Raw genomic sequence first — 11,289 nt, forward strand, 5'->3', positions numbered from 1 at the left:
TAGATCTTTACTTACTTTTGACCCCTTGGTAAGTCCAGGGACTTTAACTTGTAACATGCCTATGTAAATCTGACAACATTTATTGGTTGCCTATCTGGACTGAAACAGTTGAGCCATGAACTTGATAAAGCATTCTCATGTGTGGGCCTTCCAGAGCCCCAGACCTCTTCTTCAGACAGCTCCGGCTCACTTCCCCTGACAGGAAATGGCCCACATTCAACATGACAAGTGTTGGTTTCACATTTCCGCCGTACCAGCCAGCGTCAGCGCTCATCTCCGCTCGCCTCACCGAGTTCAAGGCAGCTCACCGGAATATCTGTGAAGGCCGCCGTCAGCCAGCAGCCCGATACACTTTAGTAACATTATAGTTATGACATATGCAGGACGGTCAAATGAATTGGAAATAGTTCTTAACTTCCGACACCAACAGCTGGAGACTTAAACTGGCTGTCCCGCCAGACATGTAGTGTGTTTACATCCACGCTAATAACTCCACGTCTGATTTCAGTAACACAGCACATTACTGTATACAGCTGAGGCTGTTATATCTGTTTAAATTTATTCCCGTATATAGTTTATTTAGAGCATGTACAATGACTGAACACTTTATTAGGTACATCTATATGTAAGGCCCTAACATTCACGGCTGTGAAAATCACATCACATTTACATTTGTTGACTTACAATTGTGACCACATACATTGCAAGCAATTAAGGGCCTTGCTCAAGGGCTTTATAGTGGCAACCTGGTGGTAGTGGGGCTTGAACCAGCAACGTTCTGATTACTAGCCCTGTACCTTAACCACTGAGCTACCACTGCCTCATTTCACTGTCACGGAATATGCAGATTGCTGTGAAAATGCAGTTTGCTGTTAGCAATCGGTTAGCTAAAATGTCCAAGATGTTAAAGTCTTAAGCAGCTAAAAACTCGACTCTGGTAACTGGGTTTGGAAGAATCCCGCCCAATTCTGTGGACGCGCCGGGGGGACAACTGTTTTTGTATTTGAGACAGAGCCTCGCATCATTGCTAGATGTTTTAGAATAGAATTAAATAGAAAGCCTTTATTTGTCATTTACACATATACACATGTCTCTATCTATTTCCTCGGCTGCTCCCGTTAGGGGTTGCCAGCGGATCGTGATCCACATTATTGATTTGGCACAGTTTTTTACGCCGGATGCCCTTCCTGACACAACCCTCCCTATTTATCTGGGCTTGGGACCGGCACTACAATGCACTGGTTTTTGCATCCTAGCGGCTCGGTACCTATAGGACCATTCAGTGTCTCCAATTAGCCTGGCTTGTTTTTTCAACAGATGTTTTTGGACTGTGGGAGGAAACCGGAGCACCCGGAGTAAACCCACGCAGACCCGGGGAGAACATGCAAACTCTGCAAAGAAAGGACCCGGACCGCCCCACCTGGGGATCGAACCCAGGACCTCCTTGCTGTGAGGCCACAGTGCTACCCACTGTCACATGCCGCCCACATATACTCATGTACAGTACAATGATTTTTTTTTTTTTTTTTTGCATGTCCCAGCCTGTTTTGGAAGCTGTGGTCAGAGTGCAGGGTCAGCCATTGTATGGCAGACAACAGTGGCTGCATGGCAGAGCTGGGATTCAAACTCTCAACCTTTTAGTTGATAGCCCAAAGTTTTACCCACTAGGCTACCATTGTACCACTTTTAGGTTTACATTCAACTTTTAAGGTAGGCTGTGCTGTGTGTTGTAGCTTCCATTCATTCTGTCATTTAATTTATCAGTATTATTTAATGACTGCCATGAAATTTGGTACTTAAGCAAATTCTTCTGTGAATTTAGTAGTGCCCTACTTATATGGCACGTACATATGTTGATTATTTTATGAGCTACCTACCACATCTTGACATACAGATAAATTTTATGAGTTTATAATTACTGACTAAAGTCCATCTGTTGCTCTGTACACTTTGTCACGTCCTGTATCCGATTTAACAATCAAAAGGCTGTTTGATTGGTGGAGCGTATTCAGCACTCCAAGGACACATGATGATGAATTGTAGCGTGCTGCGGTGTTGTTGGGATTCATTTTTGTACCTGCAATCTTTTTATTTCTTTTTATTGCACGCATTAAATAGATTATTGTGATGTTGGTGTTTTGGTAATGGTGGTGAACAGCACTGTCTAACACATTTGTAACCCCTTTGTGCTCTGAGGAATTGAAATTTGTAAAGTATCACTCGCACAAGAATAGAAATGTTCCAATAAATTGATTAGGTGATCTCGCCTCACAGCAAGAAGGTCCTGGGTTTGATTCCCAGGTGGGGCAGTCTGGGTCCTTTCTGTGTGGAGTTTGCATGTTCTCCCCGTGTTTGCGTGGGTTTCCTCCCACAGTCCAAAGCAAGTGAGGTGAATTGGAGACACTAAATTGTCCATGGCTGTGTAAGACATTAAAGACTTGAACTGATGAATTTTGTGAGGTGAGTAACTACATGTCCTGTCATGAATGTAACCAAAGTGTGTAAAACATGGCATTAAAATCCTAATAAATAAATAAATAGAATAACTTTGTATTGGTTTGCAGTGACCCTTCTCTTTTAGAGAACAAGTTGACCCAAACAATTCCATAAAAAGGCTCCCAGAACGAAGCAGAGCAACTAGACCTCTTGACTGTTAAAAAAAACAAACATTTAGGCATTTACCATTATCCTGGTGTATGCCAGATATGTACACGCTCGCTTATTAAGCTCATGAGAAAGGAAGACTTAGGCACTCAAAGTTCACCTGATTGACCCAGTTTGTCGCTGACCTTTTTAAAGCGCCTCCAGTGAGACAAACTGTTTGATATGACATGGTAAAAGCGACTCAGGCTATACGTAGAATGGTACTAAATCAACAAACGAGGAATTTTATTAGCAGAGAGAACTTCTAAAAGGTAATAATTAAAAGAACTTTAGTGTTCCTATGTCGTTCATTTAATACAATAAACCACATTAAGCTTTTTTTTTAACAATAAGTGTTTTGGATTCTTTTGGAAAAGCTGATTCTCACAATTTCTCAGAACCCTGAGCTATAACACAAGTTAAAAAGTGAAACATTGAAAAAAATACAGCTAAACGTAGATGTATGTGGATGCTTTTGGAGTGGGATTTGATGGTTATTTCACACAAATGCACATTCGTCTCATATTCACGCTTTGATCGCATTTTACTGCGCCCCAATTGTCAAAAAACTGTTGATGCTGACATTTTACAGATTTACACATTAAACTACAGTACTTTCTTTACTTTGACACTGTCTTGTTAAACAAGTGGAAGACAACACGCAGCATAACGTTTAGTACACACGCTACTGTCAAGTTCAGGTTTGAATCGCTTTTCAACCTGAGATGATCCATTTTAAGCAGCACAGGAAGGAAGCATTTGAATATGAAGCCTAATAATAGCAGTGAATGGAGCCAGAGAGGAGCTTTAACAGCGTTCGATTCCCCAGAGCCGATACTCAGGACTCTTCACACAGGATAACAGACTTTGATCTGGTCAGAAGCTGATAAAGACACTGAGAGAGTAGAGGATGCCTGAATGAACCGGGCAGTGGATGAAGGAGTGGGCGGCAGGTCAGAAGCTAATGCCTTCTTTGATTTCTAGAAGGTTTCCTTGTACCGAGAGTGCTCACTTTAATGCCATTACAGCGCATCCTGTGATGGGGAAATGTACTCGTCTGCATCACGAGACGACCGACGCTCTGCTGCTAATCGCTTAATGTGTTCGAGTCAGCAGAGTGAAAGACTAGAAGGTTGTTGGGTTCAGTGCAGACCTTTGCAACTGTTTCATAGGAATGTTTGATATAAACACTGGCTATGAGAATCATATTCCTGTAGTTCATTCATTAATACATGTTAAAAAGTTAATCAAATAAATTCTGTTTATGTGGCTTTGGGGCAAGTCTGTAATTACGACATGTTTAGTGTCCAGTGTACACCTAGTTTTGCTCTAGACGTAGACACAGCTAACACAGGTATTAAACATTAAAACCCCATTGGCCTATACATCGATCAGCCATAACATTAAAACCACCTCCTTGTTTCTACACTTACTGTCTATCAGCTCCACTTACCATATAGAAGCACTTTGTAGTACTACAATTACTGACTGTAGTCCATCTGTTTCTCTGCATGCTTTTTTAGCCCCCTTTCATGCTGTTCTTCAATGGTCAGGACCCCCACAGGACCTCTACAGAGCAGGTATTATTTAGGTGGTGGATCATTCTCAGCACTGCAGTGACACTGACATGGTGGTGGTGTGTTAGTGTGTGTTGTGCTCATATGAGTGGATCAGACACAGCAGTGCTGATGGAGTTTTGAAACACCTCACTGTCACTTCTAGACTGAGAATAGTCCACCAACCAAAAATATCCAGCCAACAGCACCCCGTGTGCAGCGTCCTGTGACCACTGATGAAGGTCTAGAAGATGACCAACTCAAACAGCAGCAATAGATGAGCGATTGTCTCTGACTTTACATCTACAAGGTGGACCAACTACGTAGGAGTGTCTAATAGAGTGGACACTGAGTGGACACGGTATCTAAAAACTCCAGCAGCGCTGCTGTGTCTGAACCACTCAAACCAGCACAACACACACTAACACACCACAACCATGTCAGTGTCACTGCAGAGCTGAGAATGATCCACCACCCTAATAATACCTGCTCTGTGGGGGTCCTGACCATTGAAGAACAGCATGAAAGGGGTCTAACAAAGCATGCAGAGAAACAGATGGACTACAGTCAGTAATTGTAGAGCTACATAGTGCTTCTTTATGGTAAGTGGAGCTGATAAAATGGACAGTGAGTGTAGAAACAAGGAGGTGGTTTTAATGTTATGGCTGATCGGTGTATATCATAGTTCCACTATTATTTAACTTGGCTTTAATTTCAGGTTTTCATTTCACTTGGCATTAAATCTGCCCACAGGATGCAATAATGTCAGGAGGATCTTGAGGTGAAGCACATAACTAATCTTTTAATTTAATAACAGTGTTAGGAGAGGACATGATTTCCACAATGACTTGCGAAACGTTGGACGAAAAGTTCATTTCTGTTCTGCAGTCTGTGATGTTTCTATGATGTGGGGCGTCCGGGGGACTCGAGGAGCTCATAAATAACCCTGTTGGCTCGGGGCAGACCGAGTACCTGTTTAGCAGCCTGCGAGCCTGTTGACATAAATTATAGCCCGGCCGGCGTAATGACCGTGAGTCTGGCCTCAGAGCAGGATGATTATATTTAAGCTGTAATGACCCACCTGTGCCCACTCCAGCCCCCTCTGAACACACGGTCAGACCACTGACTATATATGGAGCTCTGCACTCATTCACACCACCGTATTTGAGTGTTCACAATACCAATTCACATCTCTGCCTGTTGATGGAAGAATGTGAAGGGTTTATTATATAACCGTGCTTCTCTGGTGTGGTTGCGTGAATGATTGCATGTTAGAGTTTGAGAGTGGTAACCTCCTTCCAGTCTGGTGAGCATCAACAATGCTTTTCTGGGGTTCTCAGGAATCTTCTGTTCATTCCATGCTAGATTCCTCTAATTCTATTGATTGAAAACACAATTCTTAACTTTTTAATCGTCTTACCAAGAAAATAATGTTTAAAAAATTCTTTCTTTGCATTTCTTAGTTTCCTTGGACTATACCAACAACAAATAATATATATATATACAGGTCCTTCTCAAAAAATTAGCATATTGTGATAAAGTTCATTATTTTCCATAATGTAATGATAAAAATTAAACTTTCATATATTTTAGATTCATTGCACACCAACTGAAATATTTCAGGTCTTTTATTGTTTTAATACTGATGATTTTGGCATACAGCTCATGAAAACCCAAAATTCCTATCTCAAAAAATTAGCATATTTCATCCGACCAATAAAAGAAAAGTGTTTTTAATACAAAAAAAGTCAACCTTCAAATAATTATGTTCAGTTATGCACTCAATACTTGGTCGGGAATCCTTTTGCAGAAATGACTGCTTCAATGCGGCGTGGCATGGAGGCAATCAGCCTGTGGCACTGCTGAGGTGTTATGGAGGCCCAGGATGCTTCGATAGCGGCCTTAAGCTCATCCAGAGTGTTGGGTCTTGTGTCTCTCAACTTTCTCTTCACAATATCCCACAGATTCTCTATGGGGTTCAGGTCAGGAGAGTTGGCAGGCCAATTGAGCACAGTAATACCATGGTCAGTAAACCATTCACCAGTGGTTTTGGCACTGTGAGCAGGTGCCAGGTCGTGCTGAAAAATGAAATCTTCATCTCCATAAAGCTTTTCAGCAGATGGAAGCATGAAGTGCTCCAAAATCTCCTGATAGCTAGCTGCATTGACCCTGCCCTTTATAAAACACAGTGGACCAACACCAGCAGCTGACATGGCACCCCAGACCATCACTGACTGTGGGTACTTGACACTGGACTTCAGGCATTTTGGCATTTCCTTCTCCCCAGTCTTCCTCCAGACTCTGGCACCTTGATTTCCGAAAACAGTACTTTGGACCACTGAGCAACAGTCCAGTGCTGCTTCTCTGTAGCCCAGGTCAGGCGCTTCTGCCGCTGTTTCTGGTTCAAAAGTGGCTTGACCTGGGGAATGCGGCACCTGTAGCCCATTTCCTGCACACGCCTGTGCACGGTGGCTCTGGATGTTTCTACTCCAGACTCAGTCCACTGCTTCCGCAGGTCCCCCAAGGTCTGGAATCGGCCCTTCTCCACAATCTTCCTCAGGGTCCGGTCACCTCTTCTCGTTGTGCAGCGTTTTCTGCCACACTTTTTCCTTCCCACAGACTTCCCACTGAGGTGCCTTGATACAGCACTCTGGGAACAGCCTATTCGTTCAGAAATTTCTTTCTGTGTCTTACCCTCTTGCTTGAGGGTGTCAATGATGGCCTTCTGGACAGCAGTCAGGTCGGCAGTCTTACCCATGATTGCAGTTTTGAGTAATGAACCAGGCTGGGAGTTTTTAAAAGCCTCAGGAATCTTTTGCAGGTGTTTAGAGTTAATTCGTTGATTCAGATGATTAGGTTAATAGCTCGTTTAGAGAACCTTTTCATGATATGCTAATTTTTTGAGATAGGAATTTTGGGTTTTCATGAGCTGTATGCCAAAATCATCAGTATTAAAACAATAAAAGACCTGAAATATTTCAGTTGGTGTGCAATGAATCTAAAATATATGAAAGTTTAATTTTTATCATTACATTATGGAAAATAATGAACTTTATCACAATATGCTAATTTTTTGAGAAGGACCTGTATATGCTGATCAGCCATAACATTAAAACCATCTCCTTGTTTCTACACTCACTGTCCATTTTATCAGCTCAACTTACCATAAAGAAGCACTATGTAGATCTACAATTACTGACTGTAGTCCATCTGTTTCTCTGCATGTGTTGTTAGCCTCTTTCATGCTTTCCTTTAGTAGTCAGGACCACCACAGAGTGGGTATTATTTGGGTGGTGGATCATTCTCAGCACTGCAGTGACACTGACATGGTGGTGGTGTGTTAGTGTGTGTGGGCTCAGTGGGTAGCACTGTCACCTCACAGCAAGAAGGTCCTGGGTTCGATCCCCAGGTGGGGCGGTCTGGGTCCTTTCTGTGTGGAGTTTGCATGTTCTCCCCGTGTCCGCGTGGGTTTCCTCCGGGTGCTCCGGTTTCCTCCCACAGTCCAAAGACATGCAAGTGAGGTGAATTGGTGATACAAAAATTGTCCATGACTGTGTTTGATATAACCTTGTGAACTGATGAATGTAATGAGTAACTACCGTTCCTGTCATGAATGTAACCAAAGTGTAAAACATGACGTTAAAATCCTAATAAACAAAAAAACAAACATGTTGGTGTGTGTTGCGCTGGCCATAAGACACTGACCACTAATTTCTACAACTTAGCCATAGGCATTAGGTAGTCACATTTATGTTTGTTAGTTTGTTGAAAACCTTTAGATCAGGACTGATCTAGGTAGTTTGGCTGTCGTTTCATATACGCTTTTTTTTATTATGGACTGAACTGAGCTCAGATATATTGTAAATGTCTTTGAGATGGTATTACCAGGTTTCCTCATACATCCTTATGGAAAAAAACCTTGAAACTCAACACCTTTTAAACTTAACGCCGCTTCCGGAACCAACTGACTACTGTTTAATACAGTAGTATGTGGTTTGGGATGCAGCACCAGTTTTAATCTTTGCCCTCTTCTTTTATAAATGGGTCAGCACGGTGGCTAAGTGGGTAGCACTGTCGCCTCACAGCAAGAAGGTTTACAGCATGTTCTCCCTGTGTCCTTGTGGGTTTCCTCTGGGTGCTCCGGTTTCCTCCCACAGTCCAAAGACTGTGAATTGACTTGAATTGACTTATTAAAAAAACAAAAAACAATGTTGTTCACATCTTAAATAACATTCCCACCCACCTTTGATTCAAACTTCCTTTTATGGGTATCTAGACGTACGTTTTTATTGAATATGCTCTGTTTTGAAGTAAATACTATGTAAAGGCGACTGGACTTCATGTGTCTTGAGGACATGTGCTCACCTGCTTTGCTGAAACTTTACTGATCCTATAAGTGTGCAGGGCCTCTGACCCTGTAGGCCAGGCAGCGATAGGACACGGCTCATCAGCAGAGTGGAGAGTATTTGAACTGGGACAGGGGGTGAGGGGGGGTCCACACATTTCTGCTCTAATGCAGGAAGAAAATCGATTGCAGTCTCTCGCTTCCTGAGTGACGTCCCGAGTTCAAAGAGATACAACAGCACGGCCTGGGACGGGAGGGGAGAGGAGGGGAACAAAGCATGTAGTGTGCAGCAGATCTAGTTTAGGGGGCCCTTCTGCACCCCTGGCCACATCTGGGAAACATCTGGTCAATTCATTTGCAAGATCCTTGCTCTCCAGACCTAGTTCCCTCTTGGGCTTCTTTTTGTTGTTGTTGTTTCTTTCTCTTTCGTTCTTACTCTCTCATCAGTACAGGAAGCTCGAGTGCAATCAGGCGGAACGGGGGCGAGGATAACGGGGATGTCTGGCTGCCAATCAACCACCATCAAAGGAGTTTCAGACTAGATGAATAGAATGTGATAGAATGTGATAGATTAGATAGATAGATAGATAGATAGATAGATAGATAGATAGATAGATAGACAGACAGACAGACAGACAGACAGACAGACAGACAGATTCATCAATAGATACTGATAAATACAGATTGATAGACAAACAGACGGACAGATTCATCAACAGATACTGATAAATACAGATGGATAGATAGACAGACAGACTGACAGATTCATCGATATATACTGATAAATACAAATAGACAGACAGACGGACAGATTCATCAATAGATACTGATAAATACAGATAGATAGATCGTCAGACAGACATAGATACAGGCAGATAGATAGGCAGACAGACATGTATAGATACAGATAGATACAGGCAGGCAGGCAGGCACAGACAGACAGATAAATAGATAGCTACAGATAGATAGATACAGACAGATAGATAGACACAGACAGATAGATAGATACAGACAGGTAGATAGACAGATACACAGCAAAATTAAGTGGTACTCTTGATGGTGTTTGTACTTAAGACAGCAATAGAAATAGAAAGTGCAAAATATGATAAAACATGAATATAAAATATAGAATATATAAAATGAAATGTAGAATGGGGGATTTTTGGGAGGTTTCTGAATGACATAGTGGGTAAAGCAGTGCGATCAAAGCAGGTTCGTCTTGTACCTGAGAAAACAGCCTGAGAAACAAAGCCTCAGAGAAGCACAGTGGGATACAGCATTTTAAAAAGAAAAAATGCTAAGTGATAACTTCCAGATGATGCTAAAATACAACAAACATACTAGAAGTTTTTTTTCTGTGGTTAAATCTGAAATTGGACGTAAAATACACTGTGTAGGTTCTACCACTAACACAAGTGACTACAAATTAATAATTACATTTTTAGATGTCCTTTAGCATTAAGATATTTAAAAAACTACGATTTCTGTCCTAACTGAACTATAAAACATTAGAATGCTTGTGGGCCACTTTTGAACAGAGCATCTGTAGAAGTAGCAAGTGAAAGCTCAGTGTTCTTGATTCCTTCTTTTGCCTCACTTTGATGTCATTTAGAAAGTAAGTGGACATCCAGTTCAGTTCCCGAGATACAGAGATCTTCCCAGCACCAGCGGTGGCTCAGTTTTTACCCAGATCCACCCACAACAGGAAGAGGAAGACGAGGAGGAGGAGGAGGAGGAAGCACAGAGGCCAGGAATCTTGGAAAGGCTTGAGGAGCGCTCCGGACCCCCACCGGCTTTGAGGAGCACTTTGGAGCACATCGTTCAACAGCTGGATATTTTGACTCAGGTGAGCAGAACAGCTTTTGTAGTAGTGCAGTGGTATCTCTGTGGTTAAGGTACCGGACTAGTAATCAGAAGGTTGCTTGTTCAAGCCCCACCACTGTTGGGCCCCAGAGCAATGCTCTTAACCCTAAATTGCTTTGGAAAGAAACGTCCACTACATGCTGCAAATGCAAATTTTGCACTGGTACTATCTATAGTTTAGGGTCAAATCCTGTATATCTGAATTATTAATGGTGTCCAGATACTTTTGTCTGTAGTAAATCACTAGCAGAAACACATCTATGACTAGAATTTGGAGAACATGGATACAGAAATTGTGGTGTGGACACTGACGCTGTGCTTGTGTCTCAGACGGTGGCTGTTCTGGAGGAGCGTCTCACTCTGACGGAGGACAAGCTAAAAGAGTGTCTAGACAACCAGGCTGTTTTTCTGCACCAGATGCATCACCAAGAGGAGCCCAACGACCGGAGGAGCGCTGAAGGACCGGCGCTTTGACACGCGCCTCATCTCTGATGCACGGCGCTCCCTACTTTCAGGGGTCACTGACTTTAATCTGAAATAAAGAATGGACACAGAACACGTTTCGCATTTCTTCCTCCTTCCTCCGTACATCCTTTTTCGCCTCTGCTTCCTCTCTGCTCGGTTCTAGTAAAACAACAGAATGGAAGTGGAAGGAACCGGAAGAGAAGCAGGACAGGGTCAAATGGCAAGGCTGGGGGTGAAGGATCTTGCAGGAGTCTTCTCCAGAAATTCATGAAGTCCCTGTGGAGGAGACAGCTGCAGCTAGCAAAACATCCCTGCCTTTGTTTTGACAGCAGTGAGAGGCGGAATTCTTCACAACAGCCGCTCCGGAGACGCATCAGGACAGAGAGACGGCGATTCCATACCGCCACGCGCTCTCTC

The 11,289-nt window shown here is 42.8% G+C and overlaps 1 protein-coding gene across 2 annotated transcripts in view; it reads left to right on the plus strand.

Moving 5' to 3' along the window:
* poc1b (POC1 centriolar protein B) overlaps positions 1–10,963 on the plus strand; it is an 88,067-nt gene extending 77,104 nt beyond the window's left edge. For both annotated transcript variants that reach the window (XM_063000748.1, XM_063000749.1), the window contains exons 11-12: positions 10,157–10,390; positions 10,738–10,963. In XM_063000748.1, the coding sequence (XP_062856818.1) occupies positions 10,157–10,390; positions 10,738–10,881 (378 nt within the window). In that variant the 3' untranslated portion in view covers positions 10,882–10,963. The remainder of the gene's footprint in view (positions 1–10,156; positions 10,391–10,737) is intronic.
* The last annotated feature ends 326 nt before the right edge of the window (positions 10,964–11,289 follow it).

The sequence above is a fragment of the Trichomycterus rosablanca genome, chromosome 8, assembly GCF_030014385.1.
Source record: "Trichomycterus rosablanca isolate fTriRos1 chromosome 8, fTriRos1.hap1, whole genome shotgun sequence".
NCBI lineage: Eukaryota > Metazoa > Chordata > Actinopteri > Siluriformes > Trichomycteridae > Trichomycterus > Trichomycterus rosablanca.